The 25,038-nt window shown below is 43.2% G+C and overlaps 1 protein-coding gene across 1 annotated transcript in view; it reads left to right on the top strand.

The window, feature by feature from the left end:
- Nucleotides 1-23,565, top strand: part of ap1g1 (adaptor related protein complex 1 subunit gamma 1) — a 29,612-nt gene extending 6,047 nt beyond the window's left edge. Inside the window, exons 2-23 of the mRNA XM_080546395.1 lie at nt 3,392-3,595; nt 3,788-3,912; nt 4,401-4,542; nt 4,696-4,792; nt 7,734-7,810; nt 9,998-10,093; nt 10,198-10,278; nt 10,387-10,485; nt 10,669-10,724; nt 10,899-11,012; nt 11,240-11,380; nt 12,105-12,159; nt 13,070-13,192; nt 13,606-13,695; nt 13,861-13,985; nt 14,181-14,285; nt 14,765-14,906; nt 16,636-16,762; nt 16,904-17,005; nt 17,336-17,496; nt 17,772-17,870; nt 18,041-23,565. Of these exons, the coding sequence (XP_080402521.1) occupies nt 3,395-3,595; nt 3,788-3,912; nt 4,401-4,542; nt 4,696-4,792; nt 7,734-7,810; nt 9,998-10,093; nt 10,198-10,278; nt 10,387-10,485; nt 10,669-10,724; nt 10,899-11,012; nt 11,240-11,380; nt 12,105-12,159; nt 13,070-13,192; nt 13,606-13,695; nt 13,861-13,985; nt 14,181-14,285; nt 14,765-14,906; nt 16,636-16,762; nt 16,904-17,005; nt 17,336-17,496; nt 17,772-17,870; nt 18,041-18,142 (2,460 nt within the window). The 5' untranslated portion in view covers nt 3,392-3,394 and the 3' untranslated portion in view covers nt 18,143-23,565. The remainder of the gene's footprint in view (nt 1-3,391; nt 3,596-3,787; nt 3,913-4,400; nt 4,543-4,695; nt 4,793-7,733; nt 7,811-9,997; nt 10,094-10,197; nt 10,279-10,386; nt 10,486-10,668; nt 10,725-10,898; nt 11,013-11,239; nt 11,381-12,104; nt 12,160-13,069; nt 13,193-13,605; nt 13,696-13,860; nt 13,986-14,180; nt 14,286-14,764; nt 14,907-16,635; nt 16,763-16,903; nt 17,006-17,335; nt 17,497-17,771; nt 17,871-18,040) is intronic.
- Nucleotides 23,566-25,038: the final 1,473 nt, after the last annotated feature.

The raw sequence follows: 25,038 nt of genomic DNA on the forward strand, positions 1-25,038 counted from the left end.
TTATTTTATGTTTTCTAAATCAGCCAGGCCTATACATATACATGTGCAAAATGAATAAGTATTAATAAAAAATAATAAATAATATAAATAAAAAAGTCTTTGCTACATCAAAGGGCCATGGACTATGGCGGTAGATTGTTTCAATAAAGTAGTTGAACTCTAGCTCAATACATGCATTGTTTTAGGTAATAACTTTGCTTAATGTAAAGGTCAGTAACCCAAAGTGCAATATAGGCTACAGACAAGACACTAATGTTTTTATATAACAGATATGCTCCAAAACAATGCAATGTGTCCTCTCACTCCATACAATAGGCTAGGCTACAGTCAGTGCCTCACTCTAACTCACGGGTAGCTTGGTAGGCTACCACTAGCTAGCCTTTAGCTTATCACCTCTGCTCTACCACTGACGTTAGCCAGCTAGCTAAATACACTTGTCATGCAATATTGAATTCATGAATGCGAGCAAACACTCACTGTTTGCACTCACAAGTGCATCTCCTTACTAATACAAGTGACTATGAGCATACTCCGGTGCTGAAGGCATAGAATGCGAATAGCAAGCTAAAAATACAATAGGTCATTAAGAGGGAGAATCTATTAGATAAACGAGAAGAACTAACTTAGGCCTACAGCTGTGCCAGTGAAACGAACGATCCTCACTTAAAAACGCAACATATGGCATGGGTACAGCCAACGTTAAACTCGTATAACTTACCCTGCTGAGGCTGAGCCGTCTTCATCCATCACTGTCACATGCTTTCTTTTAAGGTGTTCTCGCATCACCGTTGTGCTCCCGTGCCATGCAAGATCGGTTTTGCATAGGTTGCAGCAAACACATTTTTTTGTAGCTTTTTCATTTAAAATAATTTAAATGTAGCCGCCGCGCCGGCTCCGCAAGACAGCGTGGCGTGCGTCAACAGGAAGTAGGTTTGTTATGGAACAAGACCCGACGAATCGATAATGGAATTTGTCGCCAATGAATTTCATTATCGATTTTTATCGATTTCATCGATTCGTTGTTGCAGCCCTAAGTGACATTGATGGAATACCCCGTAGGTCTGTCACTGTGAAGTGTTGTCAATGGGTACATTAGGCATCAGCTATTTTGTACCTGCCAGGTTCAAAGAGTTGATGACAAAGGAGTTGCCGGCGGGTTCCAGAATAATCTAGTAGTGAGGAGCATCATGCCTTATTAGTTTGTCAAAGTGAAGCACTGTAGGAGGAGCAGCCGTGTTGTACCTTGCAGCCCACACAGGGACCTGTGAGTTCTGGACCAGCACTTAACTGGTGGTGAATGGCAAACAGGAAGTCTATTTGTAAAGTAGGGATGCTCCGATCTGGATTTTTGGGGCCGATACCGATCACCGATTTTTTTCCTCAAGATCAACCGATACCGATACCGATTTTTTTTTAAATACATAACTGTAGGCCTACTGACTGGATAGCCTACATATTTTTTGCTTTTTAGACAAAAGTTTTGATCCATTAGGCACCAAGCAAACGCAGACCCATTTTTATGGCATAGTAAAGGTCTGGCCTATCACCCAGTTAGGGCCTGAAGCCCAAGTCAGTCCATATGGCTGTATAAAAGACATCATAAACGTGGCCTTCATGGTTTACATACTGTTACGTCCTCCTATGTTTTCTGTTCAGTTATCTGTCTTCCCCAGGGAAAAAATAAATAAAATAAAAATCGTTTTTTGCGATCGGCCATTTTTGCCGATCACCGATCGAGTCATTTGGAGTGAAATCGGCCGATTTAAATCGGTGGCCGATAAATCGGAGCATCCCTATTGTAAAGTAGGAAATACAGTGGTATGAGTAGCCTAAATGATGTTGTCGCTGATCCATGTGCAAACATAAATCACTTCTCACAGCTTTCTCTGATTCAGACAGGTCTTAGTTATCATGTTTGATTAGGCTTTTTGTTAGGCTCTATATAATATGACGCTGTACTGTGTGCTCCTCCCTCTCATTCAGTTCTGCATAGCCACACTGTCTCTCTGTGCAGCTCTCTGGAGGGTAAAACTAGTAGTAACAACAACAAAAAGACCTAAACCTCTGCAAATGGTTTGCCGGCTCCAGGTCGTAGGCCTTTCTGACTGTTTAGAAATGGGGTGCTGAGCTGATATTAGCCGATTCCTTCTGTTCTGGCGGCATGTTAATACAAGAGAGAATGTAATCTCACCTACATGCACGAGCACCCTATTGAATATTTCATCACACTCCACTGGTTGGAAACCAAATGCTCTCTTCAGAAGCTTCTAAGCAAAGCAAAGGAATGGAATTTCACCTGTTATTCTCCTTTCACTCATGGCTTTACTCTAGAGAAATGTAATTTGCCGTTCAAATATTTCAGATACCCAAAATTACTGGAGGAACATGGAACATGGCTTATAGTAGGAATTATTATGCCAATACATTTCTCTCTTTACATAATCTTATTGTATTTCTAATGATCTTATGTCATCTTGACTGGTGTTTGAAGTCTCCTAAAACAGGAATACCTGATTGCCTGAAGCGCTCGCCATATGCACTGTTTACTTTAGACCTTCCAACAGACAGACTGGGGTCTCTCCTCAGGCATTTTTTACTAAGTCATGTTAATGTGCTTTCCCTGTTGGTTTGAACATTTCCTTGTTCCTTGTTTGGCTGTGTGGAAGGGAATAGTCACTCAGTTGTCATACTTCTTACAGTCATGGCCAGAAATATTGGTCTTTTTATCCATATGTTTGCCTTGGAATAACACAGAAAAAAAGTCAAATCTGATATCATTCCACACAGAACTCACAGAAAGAAAATGATTGGCAACTTAATATTTGGTAGCAATTAGCAAACCCTTTAGAAAAAATTACTGAAATCAATCACTTCCTGTAACCATGAATGAGTTTGAATGACACTTCTCTACACAGACACACAACACAAAGGTTGAGTCAACCTTTCTCCATTTTAACTGGTTGCAAGTGTGATTTCTATATTGCCAGCACCTGTAACTTGCCACAGGTAAATACAAATTAAAGGAGCATTACAATTATTTCTTACAATAATGTGCCAATAATTTTGTCCAGTGGAGTTCTGTGTGGAATGATGTCAGATTTGGCTTTTTTTCTCAGCTTTTTTTGTGTTGAATGAATGAAATCAACATGTGAATACCAAGGCATTTCTAATTGCAACAATTTTCTGCGAGAAGTGGTGCATTATCTAACAACTGCAGGGGTGCCAATATTTGTCCATGACTATACGTTTCTACCTACTTTCATCTAGCCACCTCTTAGATTTGAATATGACTTGACTGCGGTATAGGGCACCTGTTAAAAACAAGAGTACAGCTGTTGGCCCTCACCAAGGTCACCTGTGCCAACATGTCTGTGTCCTCCATGTTCTCCAGAGGATGCCTGCTCCGATCAGACTGCGGGAGCTGATCCGAACCATCCGGACGGCCCGGACCCAGGCAGAGGAGCGAGAGATGATCCAGAAAGAGTGTGCCGCCATCCGCTCGTCCTTCAGAGAGGAAGACAACACTTACCGCTGTAGAAATGTGGCTAAACTACTCTATATGCACATGCTGGGCTACCCAGCACACTTCGGGCAGGTGAGTCTCTAAATCACAAGCTACTTCTTAAACATGAGGTACTTCTAAAACATGAGTTTCTTATTTAATATTCTCACCACCATCTGTTCCGTCAGCGTATAGTTAGTAACTGGCTTTGATAAAGTGCTGCAAATGTCCTGACGCTCTGAAGAGGGACGTGTTGTGACCGAATGAGTCTTATTCGTATTCCAGCTGGAGTGCCTGAAGTTGATTGCATCCCAGAAGTTCACAGACAAGCGGATAGGGTACCTGGGAGCCATGTTGCTGTTGGACGAGAGGCAGGACGTCCATCTACTAATGACAAACTGCATCAAGAAGTAAGGGAGCCCAGAAACCACCCTGGGTGCTGCACACGCTCTCCTGTCAGGAACATCTGCTTGTTTGTAATGTGGGAGGGAGGGAGGGAGGGAGTATAAAAGGTGTGGAGTAGGAGGGAGCGATGTGCCAGTTACTGTGTTACTGCCAAAAATGTTCCTCCTGAGTGGTGCTCTCCAGCGTACCCTGATGATGTTTAATATGGGCACAGCCCGGAAACCTGCCTGTCCAGCTGTTGCATCTTAATCGCCACCTCTTGCTCGCATTCACATCCCCCCCCGCCCTCTTATTCCCATGCCATATGCTTCCTAGTTCCTTTCTCCCCCATCTTCCTATGTCTCCCACATCCCCCCCTCTTCCGCTCATCTTTTTCCTACTACAATGCTTCCTACGTTTTTTTCTCTGTATTATCTCCTCTCATCTGTGCCTCCATGCTCATGCCCCCCTCTCTCCTCTCTCTCTCCTCTCTCTCTCCTCTCTCCTGCCCCAGTGATCTGAATCACAGCACACAGTATGTCCAGGGCCTGGCCTTGTGCACCCTGGGCTGCATGGGTTCCTCAGAGATGTGTCGTGACCTGGCTGGGGAGGTAGAGAAGCTGCTCAAAACATCCAACTCCTATCTGAGGAAAAAGGTACAGTCGGGCCAGACTCCACAAGACCCTAATTCACTCTCTACATCATGTTTAGAGATGACAACAAAAAAGTTTGTTGGTGGATGTAAGGCCGTTGTGTGTCTTTCCTTTGAGCGTTGCGAAATATAGCGTTTGAATGTCCTCTACCAACAGGCAGCTCTGTGTGCAGTCCACGTCATCAGGAAGGTTCCGGAACTGATGGAAATGTTCCTCCCAGCCACGAAAAACCTGCTGAGCGAGAAGAACCACGGTGAGCCAACAGGAGCTGTCCGGGGGGGCTGCCGCGTCCTGCTGCTAGATAGTCAACGGTGAAATTAAGTTGAACTAGTCCTCCACCAGGAGAATTTGGCCCGCAGCGTGTGTGTGTCCTTGGCAGAGGAGAGTTAGGTTAATGATGGTGTCCCTCGCAGTAGGCAGATGTGTCAAAGACAACTGGTGATGTTTTGGCAGCATTAAAAAAAAAAAAAAAGGGAAAGGGAGAGAACGGTGTCGCACGTCAGGTTCCTGGCGTTTGGGGATGGAACTGCTGCACCTCGTGTTTTGCACAGGTACAGTTTTAGCTTGCAGAAATGATGGCTGCTCTGCAGGGACTTCTACGGCAGCTTGTTATCAGAGCCATTTATGTGTTGCCAAAATGGAGTCCAATGACAGTTAAACAGACTTCTGAGAGTTGAGATTGTAGATGTGTGTCTTATGGAATAGCCTTCAACACCACCAGCAAAGAGAGATTCGGTCATAGTATGTTCCTTGTTGTAGTAGCTGTTGTGCCATTGCAAATACATTGAGTCACAGGGGCATGACAAGGACATACAGTGCTGTGAAAAAGTATTTTCCCCCTTCCCAATTTCATCTGTTTTTGCATGTTTGTCACACTTAAATGTTTCAGATCATAAACCATTTTTAATATTACACAAAGATAACCTGAGTAAATAGAAAATGCAGTTTTTAAATGATGATTTCATGTATTAAGGGAAAAATGCTATCCAACCCTACCTGGCCATATGTGAAAAAGTAATTTAATTAATAATAATAATAATTTTGCCATTTAGCAGACGCTTTTATCCAAAGCGACTTACAATTACGAATTACAGGGACATTCCCCCTGGAGTAACTGAGGGCTAAGTGCCTTACCCAAGGGCACACTAGTAGTGGTGTGGCTTCAGGCGGGATTTGAACTCACAACCTTCCGATCACAAGTCCAACTCACTATCCACTAGACCACCACTACCCCTACAAGGGTAAAAAGTAATTGCCCCCCCATAACAACCAACCGATTAAAGACATTAGTTTGAAAGCTGAGTTCAATTTCACAAGCCACACCTCGACCCGATTACTGCCAGACCTGTTCAATCTAGAAATCACTTATAGGACTCACTTATAGGAATCACTTATATAGAACCTGTCTGACCAAGTGAAGTAGCCTAAAAGATCTGAAAAAGCAGCACATGATGGGCCCTATTATGCACTTCTTAACTTGCCGTCTTAAGTCTTAATTAAGACGCACTGCCAGGTTAAGACCTACCGCCACCCTTATTATGCGCTTCATACGCGCTACTGCTATTATGCAGGTGTCGATAGGCGCCCACACATAAGACGTAAAACTCCCGTGCATATATTGCTCATTGTGGGAGTGTTCATATGTTAATGAAGTGCACTAGGCGCCCCTGCTATTATGCGATCTGACTTTGCTCCTAGCGCTAAGAAGTGGTTTGAAAAGTTCTTAAGTTTAAACTTCATGCACGTTTTGAAACACGAGCGCGCCTCCGCGGTTTGCGCATGCATGTGGGCACACATGAACACGCACGTGGCTCCACGGCAAGACGTCAATTACGGTCACAGTATAACCGTATATATATGCCTGATTGGGTTGATTGAGAAGACGCCCAAAACACACCCATGACTAATTTCTTTGCTTAGCGCCGGGTTTTAGGCGCCCACTACCGCACGCATAATAGCAAAGTGGTCTTGACCACGCCTCCACGTCTTAAGTTTAGATCTACCGCCTCGTCTTATTGATGAAGTGCATAATAGGGCCCGATGCCTCCATCCAAAGAAACCAAAATTACTCCAAGAGCGCAACGACGACTCATCCAGGTCACAGAAGAACCCAGACGAACATCTAAAGAACTGCAGGCCTCACTTGCCTCAGTTAAGGTCAGTGTTCATGATTCCACAATAAGAAAGAGACGGGGCAAAGATGGCATCCATGGGAGAATGCCAAGGAGAAAACCACTGCTGAGAAAAAAGAATACAAAGGCTCGTCTCACATTTGCCATAAACCATATCGATGAACCCCCAACATTTTGGGAAAAGATTCTGTGGACTGACAAGTCAAAAGTGGAACTTTTTGGAAGGTGTGGGTCCCGTTACATTTGGTGTAAACCTAACACAGCATTGCATAATAAAAACATCATACCAACAGTCAAACATGGAGGTGGTAGTGTGATGGTCTGGTGCTGCTTTGCTGTTTCAGGACCTGGATGACTTGTCATAATTGATGGAATCATGAATTCTGCTCTCTACCAGAAAACCCTGAAGGAGAATGTCCTGCCATCAGTTTGTGACCTCAAGCTCAAGCGCACTTGGGTTATGCAGCAGGACAATGATCCCAAACACACCAGCAAGTCCACCTCTGAATGGCTCAAGAAAAACAAAATGAAGGTTCTGGAGTGGCCTAGTCAAAGTCCAGACTTAAATCCGATTGAGATGCTGTGGTATGACCTTAAACAGGCTGTTCATGCTCGAAGACCCTCCAATGTGGCTGAATTAAAACAATTCTGCAAAGGATAGTGGGCCAAAATTCCTCCACAGCGATGTGAAAGACTCATTACCAGATGTTGCAAACGTTTGCTTGCAGTTGTTGCCGCTAAGGGTGGCCCAACCAGTTATTAGGTTTAGCAGGCAATTACTTTTTCACATGGGTGATATATGTTTTAAATAACTCTTTGACTTCAATAAATGGACTGCATTTTCTATTTACTCAGGTTATCTGTAATATTAAAATTGGTTTGATGATCTGAAACATTTAAGTGTGACAAACATGCAAAAACAGACGAAATTGGGAAGGGGGCAAATACTTTTTCACAGCACTGTATGTGCATATCTTGCCAGACATCGGTTTTTTTCTTTATAGACCTTGTTTAAACCCAATAAATGCTCAACTGTCAACATGTTTACTTTCCCTCCTCAAGGTGTTCTCCACACATCTGTTGTCCTCCTCACCGAAATGTGTGAAAGAAGTCCTGACATGCTCTCGCACTTCAGAAAGGTATGGATAGCTATTATGTAATTACTGAAGGTTACAATTATCAAGTGTTATTTGGTAGTATGTCAGCAAACCCTTAGGGAGTTAATTAAGCATCGTCTTATACTCACTCCGCATTTCATTTTCTCTCTGCGTACACATTTTCCTTTCAGTATGACTATTAAAATATACTTCAAACATATTTTACTTTTGAAACCTTGGATGGCATTTTCCCGTAAGGTTTGCTCTACATTCAAAGTGTGTGTTATCTCCTCCACATGCCTCTCCCTCTGTCTACTCCCCCTGTTTCTCTCCCTCTATCTCTAGTGTACCCCTCTATCTCTACCAGTACTGTACCCCTCTATCTATCTCTACTGTACCCCTCTATCTCGATCAGTACTGTACCCCTCTATCTCTACCAGTACTGTACCCCTCTATCTCTATCTCTACCAGTACTGTACCCCTCTATCTCTATCTCTACCAGTACTGTACCCCTCTGTCTCTACCAGTACTGTACCCCTCTATCTCTATCTCTACCAGTACTGTACCCCTCTATCTCTATCTCTACCAGTACTGTACCCCTCTGTCTCTACCAGTACTGTACCCCTCTATCTCTACCAGTACTGTACCCCTCTATCTCTACCAGTACTGTACCCCTCTATCTCTACTGTACCCCCCTATCTCTACCAGTACTGTACCCCTCTATCTCTATCTCTACCAGTACTGTACCCCTCTCTATCAGTACTGTACCCCTCTCTCTCTACCAGTACTGTACCCCTCTTTCTTTATCTCTACCAGTACTGTACCCCTCTTTCTTTATCTCTACCAGTACTGTACCCCTCTATCTCTATCTTTATCAGTACTGTACCCCTCTATCTTTATCTCTACCAGTATTGTACCCCACTATCTCTACCAGTACTGTAACCCCCTATCTCTACCAGTACTGTACCCCTCTATCTCTACCAGTACTTTACCCCTCTCTATCAGTACTGTACCCCTCTCTCTCTACCAGTACTGTACCCCTCTACCTTTATCTCTACCAGTACTGTATTACTCTATCTCTATCTTTATCAGTACTGTACCCCTCTATCTTTACTAGTACTGTACCCCTCTATCTTTATCTCTACCAGTACTGTACCCCTATATCTCTACCACTACTGTACCCCTCTATCTCTACCAATACTGTACCCTTCTATCTATACCAGTACTGTACCCCTCTATCTTTATCTCTACCAGTACTTTACCCCTCTCCTTAGCCGTAACAACTTTGTCCCACCCTTCTCATGTTCATGATCGAAACATTATTTTGGGCTCTCTGAAAGTGAATCTTTTCCAGTCTTCCCCCCTAACATCTTCCTCATATTTTTTCTGTCATTTGTCTTTGTTACAATTCCTGCATTGTGTTAGAATGAGAAGGTAAGAGTACATTCTGGTTTCATAGCTGGTGCATGCTGTAACTAGTAACCACCTCACATGATCATGACACTCGTACATGTAGCTGTAATCAAATCTTATTTGTTCGGTAATGTTACATTTACGTTATGTGTTTTTCCTCTTCATTTCTTTTGAATTTTACAGTGGTCATATATATATATGTATGTCAGTGTTCTTTTTATTGATATCATGACAGGATTATTTTTTGTATTTCTTAGATTCATCTCTCACTGTTGTCCAGGTGTCATCATAAAACTAATATGTAATAACTCATTTGATCACTGTTTGTTGAAAACAACATGGTGGGTGTGTTTTCAATTGATCACCCAAGGTGTCACTAGGCACAGATGATCTATCTGGTAGTAGAGGGGTTATGTGCAATAGATGCCTAAATACATGCACATTAGAGCAAATGTTCTGTGGAGACCCTTGCCTAACATTCATCAGAACTGATTATCTACTATTTTATCCAGATGTGATTGAATGTGACATTCCTGTTCGATTAGCTTCTGAACAAAACAAAAAACGAACATCCTAACCGAATGTTTTCATACAATCAACGTATGTCTTGATTACCATAACCCAACAATGTGAAGTGCATTGACGATTAAGAGAACATAAAGGTTTTTACCTGCCTTTACTCTGCAAGTTGTTATTAGTTATTATTTCAAGTGTATGGATATTTCAATGACACATGGCACAAAGATTCCTCATACATAGAGAGGTGTGTAGGACCTTGTTGACCCGCCTCCCCCTCCTGTTGTTGCTCTCTTGTAGCTGGTTCCACAGCTGGTGAGAATCCTGAAGAACCTGATCATGTCGGGGTACTCTCCGGAGCACGACGTGTCCGGCATCAGTGACCCCTTCCTACAGGTAAGACCTCTCACCTCTCCATGACCTCTCACCTCTCTATGACCTCATCCACTGGACAGGACAGAGTCAGGGTACTCATCACGCCCCTTCATTTGACATCTCAGGTGCGGATATTGAGACTACTGCGGATCCTGGGAAGGAGCGACGATGACTCGAGTGAGGCGATGAATGACATTCTAGCACAGGTGAGAGTTCAGGTGGCTGCACTTGGGGAGTTGTTTGCATAATGTTGCAAATGTGGTTTGTGTCTGATAAGCTGGTTGACTAATTGGTTGTTTTTTCGTTTGTTGTAGGTTGCAACCAACACAGAAACTAGTAAAAATGTCGGCAACGCAATCCTCTATGAGACAGTCCTGACCATAATGGACATCAAATCAGAAAGTGGATTGAGAGTGAGTTGACGTTTTTTAATAGTCTTCATTGTTATCTACCATCGGCCCAGATAAGAAACACTGCATAATTATTGGATATAATAATAATTATAACTTTTATTTGTATAGCACTTTTCCTGCAAATGTTGCAGCTCAAAGTTCTTTAATTATGTATCTGTGAATTTAATTTGTTTTCCCCTGCAGGTGTTGGCCATTAACATACTGGGGCGCTTCCTTCTCAACAACGACAAAAACATTAGGTAAGTCACACACTGGGAAATTAAGTGCAAGGTGTTAGAATAATAATCGGTTTTATTTAAGAGCGCCTTTCTCAAACTCAAGGACACTTATGTTGTGGGAAGTCCCTTGAGTGTAGTTGACAAAATGCCTCATATGACTTATCATTATTGTTTTCTCTCTTTGTTCTCGTCAAGATATGTGGCTCTGACATCCCTACTGAAGACAGTGCAGACGGACCACAATGCAGTGCAGAGGCATCGGAGCACCATCGTGGACTGTCTAAAAGACCTGGACGTGTCCATCAAGAGGTGAGTCCCACAGGGAAGAAGAGCGAGACAGTTGACTTGGCGTAAACGGCCGCCTCGCCCATTGATCAGATGGTGGAGAGAGGACGAATGAAGATGCTGTTGGTTTTTTTCCTCAATCCGAGGACTTCCTGAAAAACTGTGGCATTTGTTGCCGAGGGGGGACTATCCCTGTTACATTAAAGTGAATGTTTCTAACGGCGTCGGCGTCTTCCCCTGTCCCTTCACAGGCGTGCCATGGAGCTGAGCTTCGCCCTGGTGAACGGCAACAACATCCGAGGCATGATGAAGGAGCTGCTCTACTTCCTGGACTCCTGTGACCCAGAATTCAAAGCGGACTGTGCGTCCGGAGTCTTTTTGGCCGCAGAGAAGTAAGGCTCAGGCGGGTGTGGTCCAATCAGAGGCCAAGAGGCACTGCACTGCGGAGATGACACTCGGAAATGAGGGATTGCTCTTGCCAAGTGTCATCACGGCATATCATTTGCAATCAATTATGGCAACTCTCTGTTGTCTCATCCTACATGTAGGTCATTTGTTCTCACTTTGCTTAGTTGGCAAAATGACCAGCAGTTAGTTGTCGTGGTGATTAGAGACTTTGCGCGGGTTTCACAGACGAGGCTTAGACCTAATCCTGGACTGAAAAGCATCTTCAATGGAGATGTTACATTGAAACTTTGATTTAGTCCAGGACTAGGCTTAAGCCTTGTCTGTGAAACGGGCGTTTTGCCTAACTTTGCACCAGGAGTACTAACATGGATTCTGACTTAATGCCACTGTTTACCATGGGAAGTCTTAGAGAATAGATTACAGTTTACAACGCCAGTGGCTTTAAACACCTCCAATGTTTAACCTTTGTTTCCACTACCTCAGGGGACTGTGAATGGCTTACTTATTAAACCGCTGTATGATGAGAAAATGAGTGATCCATCGTCAGAGCTCTGCTTTGTTGATACCATATGTTTTCTGACAGCGTAAAGTCAGCTTGTTGACACGTATGGGGGTGTTCAGTGTCCTTGTAACAGCTAACAGTTTCACAGTCGCACGGTTGTCTGTTGAGAGTAATGCAGTTTACTGATTGATTGTTCTGTGTCGCAGGTACGCACCTTCAAAAAGATGGCACATAGACACCATCATGAGAGTCCTGACAACGGTATGTGAAGTGTCATCACGTCAACACCTCTCCAGTCAGTGTCCTGGGGGGTATTCCATCAACGTCGCTATCTAAAAATCTGGGCTTATTTTGATACGTGTTGAGATGTGTTTTCAATTGTGTATATTAAACATTGCTATGATTATATAAATTAATTAACAACGAAGGACAATCTCTGTTAGAATGAACTCCCTCAGTCAACATGTTTTCCATCTTGTCCAGCTGGCATGCAGCCAGCTAATTATAGAATGGAAGTCAGTGTCCAGTAACCAGGTGACCTGCCACAGATAGAATTCAAGAGTAATGTCAGTTAAGGAGGAACCGTCAGAACCTACACCATTGGCTGTGGGACCATTAAGGGCCAGAGACTGATCGGAGCCTTGTCAATGATGTTATGATTTGTAATAGGCAGGTGTCAGCATGGACGACACTTGGTAACCCTATAAAAGAGAACGGTTTAGAGCCAGAAGTCATTCGTATATTCAGCCTTTGATATACGTTCCCGGCGCCGAATAAACTTCCTTCAACCTGAGCAAGACCTTTATTCTTCTGATTATTCATCTGATATCATCAAACACAACGTATTGACGTTTCGCGAGACTTATCGAAAATAAGTGTGGATTTTCCTTTAGTGACATTGATGGAACACCCCCCTGGTCTGTGTGCGCTGTACGTTTTTGGTTGTCTCAATACAGATAGATTAGCAGACACATGTTGGTGGTCAGCTGTCGAGGGATGATTCCTTGAGTGATCCATCGACTGTATACTAAAGATGATGATCTCTACTCCTCTGACGACAGCGTCTGCCCACTCTCAGTTATCACTGTAGGTCTAGAGAGTATTTTGCTGCCGACGTATTCTGAGTTTTCTTCTAAGTGTTTGTTTTTGACGGTGCTGTCGCCCCCTACAGGCGGGGAGCTACGTGCGAGACGACTCTGTCCCCAACCTCATCCAGCTCATCACCAACAGCGTGGAGATGCACGCCTACACCGTGCAGAGACTCTACAAGGCCCTGCTGGACGACATCTCACAGGTCAGAGTGCCCCCTGTCCACCGGCACAGACATGACGTCTTAATCTGCACCATGGATGAAAAGTCAGCCTCGCATAAACTGGATTATTAGACAGATGCTTTTATCCCAAGCGACTTACAATAGGTACGTTATATCTAAAGTGAGGACCCCCTCGAAAACGAGATACCATATCTCAAGGGGTTATTCCTAATAAAGAATTTCAATTATTAAAGTAAGTGAATCCACGAGACTTCAGTTATCGTAAGAAAAATAAGTTTCTATAAAAATATCGTCAGTCACAGTGCTAGAGAAAGGAAGAAAATAAGTTGTTAGGGGTTCTTTTTTTTTTTCTTTTCTTTTTGGATGGCTGTGAAAGACGGGTCGTGGTCCAGTCTAAGCCGTCTAAAGTGTTGTCTGCCTGTTGTCTTCCGTAGCAACCTCTGGTCCAGGTGTCGTCCTGGTGCATAGGAGAGTATGGAGACCTGCTGGTGTCTGGGCAGTGTGAGGAGGAGGAGCCTATCCAGGTAAACATCAGGGACACTAGCCTCTTCCTGTGACCGTGTGTACACACACACACACACACACAGAGACACACAGACACACACACACACACACACACACACACACACACAAACACACACACACACACACAGGTCTTGATGTGTACCGTCCCGCTCCCTCTGCTGCAGGTCACAGAGGATGAGGTGCTGGATGTTCTGGAAGGTCTCCTCGTGTCCAACCTGTCGTCCGCCGTAACCCGCGGTTACTCCCTCACCGCCATCATGAAGCTGTCCACCCGCTTCAGCAGCGTCAAGTAAGACCACCCACACAGTACGGACGGGACACATCAGAAGCCTTCATCTCCTTCTCTTCTAAACGCACCATGGGAGAAGCTCACCTGACTTAGTTTACTTTATAGTTCCGTGGACAGTTATTAATAGCAGTAAATGGAGCAGCTTTTGCCTAACATTGTTTTGTTTGAATGTTTTATTTTTATTTGTATCTGCAGCCGAATCAAGAAGGTGGTGTCGGTATACGGCAGCAGCATCGACGTGGAGCTGCAGCAGAGGGCTGTGGAGTACAACGCACTTTTCAAGAAATACGATCACATGAGGTGAGGGGCGCCTGCCTCTAGCCGCCGACACTCAAGATTCAAGATTCAAGATTGCTTTATTGTCTGTCACAGAGTGACAGAAATTCTCCTTTGACAGGCTTTGTGCAGTTCATGAATACGTTATCCACATTAAAAACACACATAGGTCACATACATACAATAAAAACAGACAGATATAACAGTGTTTATGTAGTGCCTATTTAAAAAGTCTAGTCATTTAAAAATAATAGTAATAAAAACAGTATTATGATTTAAAAAGCTAAAATGCTCAAATGCAGTGGGCTTCCTATTTTAAAATGTTCAGGGCGGTGGTTGGGTCCCGCAAAGACCCTCTGATTGGGTCGTAATTCAAACAATGAAAGCGCGCCTGTCTTGTTTACGTTGCCTTAATTCAACAAGAGTGTTTCCTTTTTTGGTTATTTATTTTCTTAATAAAGAAAATCTTCCTCCTCATCCCTGTGTCTTCCTACCGTCTGCAGGCCTGCCTTACTAGAGAGAATGCCCATCATGGAGAAGACCGCCTCCAACGGCCCCACAGAGATTGTGCAGACCAATGGGGAGGCAGAACCCTCTGTGCCGGAGACAAAACACCTCCCGCCCATCACCCAGCCGACCAACCAGGTGAGGGCCAGGTCACCTCACTCTAAAGATGGATGGATAGATAGATAGATAGATACGCAGATAGATACATAGATAGATAGATACGTAGATAGATAGGTAGATAGGTAGATACGTAGGTAGATAGCAGTGGAGGCTCCTCCATAGAGGTGGAGGAGGCCTGGCCTCCCCAATAATTTGAGAGAAGAGAGAGAGATTTAAAAAAGCAATAATTATATTTATTTTATTTATTTATTTAACAAAAAACATATATATATATTTTTTATATTAATATTATTTTCGTTTTGTTCATAAATCTGAATTTTTCCATGGCTAAAACCCAATATTGCAATTGTAAAGCACCTACAGGCCAGAATCCCTATCCGTTTGTATTGAGGGAGGCCAGGCCTGCCCCAGGAAAGTGGTTTCTCATAGAAGTCAATGTAATGCAATTTTTTTCATGGCAATATGTGATTGGCCAAATCACTGAAAATGGGTGGGCAAGGGAGGCCTGGCCTCACCATGCATTGAGTCCAGGGCTGAAAGATTGACATTTTGTTCGTCCAATCACATGAAGCCATTTTGAGAATTCGCCAGTCACTTCAAAGTCAAAGATTCACTCGCCATAGTGGCTACGAGTGTCCTATCAACTTGTCCTTTGACACGTCTAGAACACCCATGGCTATTATCCCTGAAAATAATAGCTCATTTGGCCAAATACTTTTGCTTAAAATGACCTCGGAAGTCGGCGAGATTCTGGCGCGATTTATACATCGAATAGGTAGACAACATTTAGGATTTATTGAACAGTTTTATTTTTAATGTAGTCGATTTCGTTTTTCCAAAAATTGGCCTCCTCAATTCTGGAAGTCACCAGCCTCCACTGGTAGATAGGTAGATACGTAGATAGATAGATACTTTATTGATACCTGGGGGGAAATTCAGGCGTTACAGCAGCTCAGACCACAAAAACAACAACAACAAAATCAAGTGACAATAAATTGAGTAATCGCCAGTAGGCGATTAAATAAAGATAGACCAATAGACATTTGGGACCTTTTATGGTAAGATTTAACATCCTCCAGCCTGACTCCGATCACCCAGACCGAGCCAACCGGAGGAGGAGTTGTACAGTGTTATTGCGGCAGGCAGAACAGATCTATAGCGCTCCTTAGTGCAACGTGGTTGTGTTGTAGTCTGTTGCTAAAGGAGCTTTTCTACTCTGCCACAGTGTCATGTAGGGGATGGGAGGGATTCCCCATGAAGGCCAGGTGTTTGGTCCTCATCGTCCTCTTGGCTACCTCCTCACTTTGTGTACTCCTCAAGTACTTTTCTCGACTGTAAAGTTTATTGCTAAATCAGTGGCTGAGCAATTAAGCTGTTAAACACACTCACTCATTCTTTCAAACACACACACCCTTTTACCTTGGGAGTTTCGATTGCTATTCATGGGGCCAAACAAGGAGCGCTGCTGGTAGGAAAATGAATGACTCCTGGGCTTTACATTCTACATTTTCATTTTCTACATTAACCCTAAACCTGGGGAAATATTACGTTGATCATTTCTGAGAAAATGGAAGTAATGATGGAGGCAAATCAGAGATCAAATGAAGAACCCCGCAGTGGTACTGTTCTCCAATAGCTATTATATCCAGAGCCATTGTTTTGCCTAGTTAAAATCCCTAGGATTAATAAGCTACAGCCTCAGTGTGGTGTTTGTTTGAGTTGTGTGTCCCTCTCTGTCGTCCTCCAGGCCAGTGATCTGTTAGACCTGCTGGGAGGTAACGACGTGGTGCCTGTGATCCAGACCACCCTGCCCACCAAGCCTGCCTCGGCTGGGGGAGAGCTGCTGGACCTCCTGGGGGATCTATCACTGTCTGGTAGGCTTGTCTCGTTTGAAAACCACCAGTTGTAGTTTGTGATGTCAGTGTGTTTGGACGTGTGTGTGTGTGTGTGTGGTTCCCTGTTCTCTGTGCCCTGTTGGAGCCCCCTGTGCTGGTCTTCCCCCCCCCCCTCCCCAGGTCCTGCCCCTGTTCCTGCCCCGTCTGTACCCGCCTCCCAGCCCCCCTTCCTCCTGGACGGCCTCACCTCCCAGCCTTTGTTTAATGACATTGCAGCAGCAGGTGAGACCTCGCTCCCTCCTCCATGGCTTCCCCCTCCCTCCCTCTGTCACTTCTGATGCAGCGCGTGTCCCCTGTGAACCACGTGATCCACATCCACCCACTGGCACATTTCTTTTGAGTGCTGTCATTGTGTGTGAGAGCACTCAGTTGGTTGTATAATGTCCTTGTTATCGTCCTTATGGAGTCACTGTGCAACCTTATGAAACACACTGTAATGGGCTCTAATTTGGATGTATTTTGTATGGAAGGGGTGGGGGGGGCAGTTATGATGTGTTATAACTACTTGTTTCTCTCTGAATTGCACTGACCAATGATCTATATCGTCTTCAGGTATTCCCCCAATGACCGCGTACAACAAGAATGGCCTGAAAATAGAGTTCACATTCGAGAGGGCCAACCCCAACCCCAACATCGCAGTCATCACCATCCACGCCTCCAACTCCACCGAGGCAGACATGACCGAATTTGTTTTCCAGGCTGCAGTACCAAAGGTGAGGAGTAGGGGGCAGTACCTGGACAGGCACATACAATACAGAATACAGTTATGCAACATTAAAAAAAAGCAGAACATTGCTCACCCATCAGACTAGAAGGTTGCCATGTATTAACGTTGTAGCAGTGCGGGGGATTAGCTTGTTTTTGACGTTTGTAATGGACAGCATGGTATGCTTTTTACGCAGACGAGAGACGAGAGCCTCCGCTAATGAGGTCTGTCTTTTTGGATGCTTTCTGTCTGACTCTAATGCGTCCTGTCTCTGTTCGCCAGACATTCCAGCTGCAGCTCCTGTCCCCTAGCAGTAATGTAGTCCCAGCACTCAACCAGGGAAGCGTCACACAGGTCATTAGAGTTCTCAACCCACAGAAGGTAAGAACATTTCCTCTCCATCTCTCTCTCTCTCTCTGTGTAGGCGTACAAGAGACATTTTAACATGAATGCCGGTTCATTTCTTGTAGACATTTGGGTAGAAAGACAAAACAGAAGGTTTTCCCTATCATCCTGACATGATCTATCCCTGGTGATTTGTTTTATTGCAGCAACAACTGCGAATGAGGGTGAAGCTGACGTACACCCTGAAAGGCTCACCTGTCCAAGACCTGTCCGAGGTCAACAACTTCCCTCCTCAGTCCTGGCAGTGATGATCTGCCTGCCTGCCCACTCGCTCTTAAAGACCTCCACCAAGGGAACTATGGGAAAGTGTCCCCTCCCCCCACCACTACTGATCCCCCTGTGACATCACCGCAGACCGCTGCCCTGGGGTTGCATGGGAAGCAGAGGAACCTTCTAACACACACAAGAAGAAGAAAAAAAAAAAAAAAAAAGAAGAAGAAAAAAAAGATGGTATGAAGACCATGATGACATGGACAACAATGACATGACCGTCACCAGAATATCTGACAACATATCCATTGTACTAACCCGCCTTCTATTTCCTTGATTGGTTTCACCTCAATCTGTCTGCTTTGCAGTTCGCACTATTTTCCATTCTCCTCCTCCCCCCCCCCCACCCCCTCAATGCACGAACACTCACAATGCACTCTCTGTGGTACGCCCCCGCCCCTCTGAGCCAGCCTAGAGAAGAGCAGTTAGCTATGAGCACTCGTTTAATCCATCTGTTTGTTTTGTTCTGTTTTTTCTTTTGATTCGTGTTTTTAATCTTTTTGTTCATTTTAACATGGGTAGGTTAAAATAGTAAGTTATTTTTCAAGTCTGAATGAGATTTACAACTTAAAGCACCTTCTCTATATTCACCACCTCAGAAAGTTCCTTTTTCAACTGGGTATTGAAGACGTTCATCTTGTTCCATCACCGAAATGATTTGAACACACATTCTGTATGAAAGATTTCAGGATCTACGCTTCACATAGTTTTTTTGGTTACAGTGCAACGGTTCAAATGAAATGGTATTTCAGTTGTATGGGGCTTGCTCTTAAACGTCCATCTTACCTCGGCAGCAGAAAAGGTTTCAAAGATCGGTCTCACAAACTTTGGGTAAACTTTTTTTGACCTTTCTCTGTTAAAGGATCTCACTCCCTTAGAGGCCTGCTACAGTAGAGACCGGCGCACCTGATTCTTAGGCCTCGTAGCAGGGTAGAGTCCATCTCTCCTAGGTTGGAGTGGAGGCTATGTTTCGCTTTTCATGGCTAGCAAACATATGGTTGGTGTTGGTTGGTTTGGTCAGCCAGAGTACAGCCCTGTCTTGTTAAAGTAACCTTTTTGAGATGTAGGTTATCACGGTTTCCCTTCCTAAGACAACATTTTAGTAGTTTCTGTCTCTGTTGATTCAAGCCATCTCATGGAATTCAACAGTAATTGCTTCAATCAGACTGAGGGTGTTGACATAATTGATGGATATCAGTGCAAGTCTGAAATACATCATAGTAGGGAAATATTTTAATTGCATACATTAACATTGTAGTATTCATGCATCTGAACAAACATAAGGTATCAATACAGTGTAGCCTGAGATTGATTTAAGATTCATAGCTTTACATCATCTAAATACCTTCCCCTCGTAGACTATATTTAACTTGGCGGGACAATGCCAGCCTAGACACCATGCACGTACATGTAAATGAAGTGTATTTTTGAATGTAGTTATATGCACTGAATGCTTTCTTTCTTCAGTCTTCTCGTTTGTGGCTCCTACTCTTTGAGGGAGGCGGCCATCTTGTTGGCACTATTTTTGTGGTAGTATGTTTTTTTCCTGCAGTAATTTGACTTAAACATGAATGCCTGATATCAAAGTGATGTGCCTTTTGACATAACTAGATAGGAAGTCCCTAAACTGGTTTCATGGGTATGAGGAGGGTTTGTATATGTCAGTTTGTTTTGAGTGCTTATTATGGGTTATACCCTGCCATAGAGGGGCAGAAAGTTGAAGAATGTGACCTTTTTATTTTAGAGACATTTCACTCTATTCGTCTATTGAGTTTCGATCATTTCGAGTAGAACTTATTTGTAGGGATATGAGTGTAGATTGTTGTGTGGTGACCTTTTTTTTTTGGGTAATTATTTGGCTGTCATACTTCTCCAAATCAGAATGCCGACCAAGCTGTTGGAAACATTTACCTGAATACCTCACAATGTTTTCTCTTTCTGTTAACTCAACGGGACAGTAGTTGGACAGCTGTACTTAATCTTATATGGTCTGCAATCAAAGGGGCATCTGTAAGAAAGACAGTTTATACATCTCATCACTAACAAGCGTAGCTGCCCTATGATGCTGTGTGTGTGTTCAGATTTTCGGATGTTCAATCAGACTATATGCTTACTGATATTCACTATGCTACACTATCTATCTATCTAACTTTTGTGACCAAATCAGAGATGCTATTTAGCTTTGGAAATATTTTTTGAGCAATGATATGTGTATATGGAGAAAATGATTTAATTCTATTAGTTTAATTTTGTTTTCTGTTTTGGACTAAATGCTATATAGGCTTTTTTCTGTACATATTGAGGGCTGTTAAGATTCGTCTATTGTCCTGTTCTCCATCCCTTTTTTTAGATACCAACCATTTTCTAAGACTTACAGTTACTCACACACTGTATGATATTGTCCGAATAGATCTTCGTCAACATCATCATAGTCTAAATGACTTCCCAGTTTCATCACTCACCACAAAAGATGTATGATCTGCTGCCTGTACATTGTATATAATTGTGAAACGAAACAAACAAACAAAAAGATCAAATGAAATAAAAACCATTTGAAGACTTATACAGATTAGCTAGGGACTATAATTGTATACATATATGTAAAAACAAAACAACAAAAAGATCTTGAAAAGATGCAAACGAGCTGCATATTATTTACATCTTCCTTCATGTTCTTCAAGATTGGTTGCGTCATCTTTTCTTTTTTCTTTTTCTGATGTAGTGGGTGAGTAGGTAGGCTGCTATTGGAATCAACAGATAGGGTTGATGACGGTTTGGTTAGGGCCGAGTGATTGACTGTACTACTGAGAAGCCTGCGCACAGTGCTGCACAGCGAGATGGCACCTTGTCCCTTCCCCTGGTCCTGAAGGCCTGGGGCCTATTCCATCAACGTCACTATAGGAAAATCCAGGCGAGACTTATCTCGCCGGATTTATCAAAATAAGCCTGGATTGTCCTTTAGCAACGTTGATGGAATACCCCCCTGATCTGTCTTTCCCTGGTCCTCAGAACAGGCCTGATCTGTCTTCACGTGTTCCCCCAAGAGGAGCCTCCTGCCCAGGCACTGGAAGTAACTGCTCCCCCTGGCCTTTGCTCTGCTTTTATACTTCTGTCCTCTCCAGCAAAAGTAATTGGATATAATGAATGCTCTCAGACAGGGAGGCTAGTTAACGGATGGATGACCTACCTACAGTGCACATGGTTCCTGGTAGAGAACGATTCTCGTTGGCCCCTGTGGAGTCTCTCATGGCTGTGGAGTCTCTCATGGCTGTGGAGTCTCTCATGGCTGTGGAGTCTCTCATGGCTGTGGAGTCTCATGGCTGCAGGACGTTCTGTGGAGTCTCTCATGGCTGTGGAGTCTCTCATGGCTGCAGGACGTTCTGTGGAGTCTCTCATGGCTGCAGGACGTTCTGTGGAGTCTCTCGTGGCTGCAGGACGTTCAGTGGTGCGTGTCTTTTGTCTTATTTTATAGATTATCTTTCCCCCCCCCCCTTCTGATATCTGGTATCACACCTCCCTGAGTTAGTGGTGTTGGATATCAGAGACATGGGAAAGGGCACAGTGTTTCTTTGAAATGTTGAGTGAGGTAGTTTTTACCCTTGCTGGTAGTTTAAAAGCTTGTGATGCTGTCAGGATACATACAGTACTTGGCACACCTGTAATGTGAGGCGGGGATGGAGTATCCTGAGTCTTCTATCTGGCTATGAGCCGTTTAGTCTTCGAGTGGTGTTCCATTGTTATTATTGAACTAGCAAGGGGATTGCCTTTTATGATCCACTTCTTTATTGCTGGTGCTGTTCACCACATATCACAGGCAGCCCCGCTTAGATTGGGTTATGGTCATCCTTGAGAAACTAGTCTTTGTGATTGACTTGTACTAGGTGTGTTGTGCTGACCATAGAAGCAGAGGATAGGCCTGATTGTGCTGTTACAGAAAACCGGCATGGGGCCTTCTCTAGGCTCTCTTAAGATGAACATATTTTGTTTTCTATTTATTAAATCCACGTGGCAGACAATTCAAAAATCAAGATGCAAGTGTGAGGCATATCTATCTATCTCAACTGTGCACTGTCTTTAGGGTGTATATTTGTTCCAGAGGACCTGTGATCCTCGACTTAATACAGTGCTGCTTTACCTGTCCTTGAGATATGACACATATAACACTGAGCGGAGGCTGCATGTTACCTGCGCTGCAAGCTAATTTCCACAAGGGGGAGCTATTGTTGGACGGCTGTGGGGAAGGGAAAGATGTCTGATGTACTCATACCATGTCTTGAATGTTTTTGTTTTATTGGTTCTATTCTGTCAATCATATTTGATCGGTTTTGCTTTTAAGGATACAGTGCCCCTGCCCATACAGTTTTAAATGTAAAATGCATATGAAGGTGAACACCCAACACAAGTGGTTTGGACACTGCACCTTTAAAATAACGTGAGAAACTGAGAGATTAGTCTTCAGAGGTGTCAGCAGCTTTTGACGCTTTTTGTTTGTTTAATCAGCCAGTGTGTGTGTGTGTGTGTGTGTGTGTGTGTGTGTGTGTGTGTGTGTGTGTGCGTGTGCGTGCGCGTGTGTGCGCGTGCGTGTGTGTGTAAATATATCTCTGTGTGTGAGTGGGATGGTCTGCAAGTGTGTTGGTGTGTCTTACTACACTCACCTGGTAGGACATGATCTTGGCTGTGATGATTTCAATGCTCAGCTTCTGAGCTGCATGTGAGAACCAATGTAAATAGTGTCATTTCTACTCTTTACGTAATCCTCTTTTTGAAATGCAAGAAAATTTCAAATTATTCAACAAATCAACCACACCACCTTGATGGGTTGTAGCGGACATGTACATTTGGAAATTGTTCAGTTAAAGCACGAAATATTGATTATTATTTTTCTTTTTGGAGGTGGGGAGGGGTTAAATGTGCACACCACTCCTTGGGATGTAATTGTTTTTTACTTCTATATTTGGTCAGGTGAATTCTCTGTGTGGAAAGGGCTTGGGGGAGCATCTGACTTTTGCCACCATCTTCCCTTTCCCTGTGACAAAAAACAAGGCGTCCATTGTCCCTTTGAAAGAGAATCTGTATACTGTATGTAACCCCCAGATTTATCCCGTCTATACAGCAACAACACCAATATTTGATTAGTGAAGGGGGAAAAGAAAAAAACCTTTTATGAAATTCACTTTTTCCAGACACGTTTGACATGCTGAACTGAATCACAGTCCCATGTCTCCAAGGTGGGTGTGAATGTCTGACTGAAAATATGAATAATGATGATTATAATGATGAAGATGTGATGATTATGATGATTAAAGATGAGAGGCTGTAAACTATTACATGGGATATTTTAGACTTATGCTGTGTACTATTGTCTTTGGGTTGGAGAAAATGATGATCAAGAGAATAATAAAAAAAAGTCAAACAAAAATGCTCCTTTCACTGGTCATTTTCTCATGAGGGGTGATGGGATGTTTTATATATTATTGGTAATGTTCTTATGTCTTTATGTTTAACCCACAACATTGTTAGAACATATTCTGATGATACAGACACTGGAGAATCAGCCTGTTTTGCGTCATTGGTTATTTTAGTAACTGAATAATAACTGGAGTGCACCATAACACTTATATCTATTGAAAAATATATACTGTATATATATTTCTGTTTCACTATTAGCACCTCATATGCCCTACTTGCCTTGACTTAGGCTAATATAGTCTCAGTCAAGTTGTGGTCCTATCACTATGGAAACAGAGTTGAAACAGGAGAATAATTCTGTCCAAAGTGTAACTGTGAGTGAGGCAGGTTGCACAAGTACAGATAATCATTTCCACAGGAGTAGTTCCTCAGGTCAGTGAGGATCTTGATAAGGTGTTTAGACACGGATCATTAAAGTCCTACCTGGTAGGAGGTGCCTTTGTGAATGTTGGTAATAGTTCATTGATTTTGCTGTTAGTGAACCACAGTAGTGGAAAAAGACAACCTGAAGTAAACTCGGTGACAAAATCCCTTATGTGCTGTTTCTCCCATTCAGACAGTAAACAGCCTCTAGCTGACTATAGTGTTTTGAAGTCAGCAGCTGGTTGATTGTAAGAATGAGCCTATTGGCTGAACATGCTCCCGTAAGTTCAGTAACTGGTGTGCTCAGGATTTGAGCTTGCCTGGAGTCTAGGAAAGATTACGTTTAAGTCGGTTCAAGTCTTGGGTTTCTTTGTATTATATATGAGGTCTTTTTTTAACGTTGTTTGGTTACAATTATGCAATCAATGCTATCATCTGCAGGCATCAGCAACGTCTTGCAGATGAATACATTAATAATATGCATATTTACGTATTTATTTATTGTTATATTTATATTCATACAGCCGATGTACAGTGCATGAACATAATTAAAATCACTGTTAGACTATTTACCAAAATGTGCTGAATGAAAATATATAGAGTAACATGATTGGCAATCATTACTGAAGTAGGCTACTGTTTAATCATAATTGCAAAAGTTGAGTAATATAACGTTCATATTCATGGTTTCATCCATAACCGAAATTAGTTGTCATGATTAGTGTAACATAAGTGTAACCCAATATCATTGTTATTCGACAGTCATTTAAATGAGATGGATCTCACTTTCTGTCAGATGGGGAACACAGTGTGACTCGGGCAGAGAGGCTGTCTGACAGGACACGGGCATGACATTTTAAATTTCGTGCACATACATGCATGCGCAGCGCATGCGCGCACTCACACGCCGTCAAACGCTCCCCTTTCTCTCTTTCCTCCCAGGCGCGGGTTACATGGTAACAAGCAATTCGCAGGTGTAATTTTTGGATGCCGCATTTTAGATGGTTTATTTAAGGTTGAAAAGGGACACGATTTCAACTCC

Source organism: Nansenia antarctica (assembly GCF_963989245.1).
Source record: "Nansenia antarctica genome assembly, chromosome: 1".
NCBI lineage: Eukaryota > Metazoa > Chordata > Actinopteri > Argentiniformes > Microstomatidae > Nansenia > Nansenia antarctica.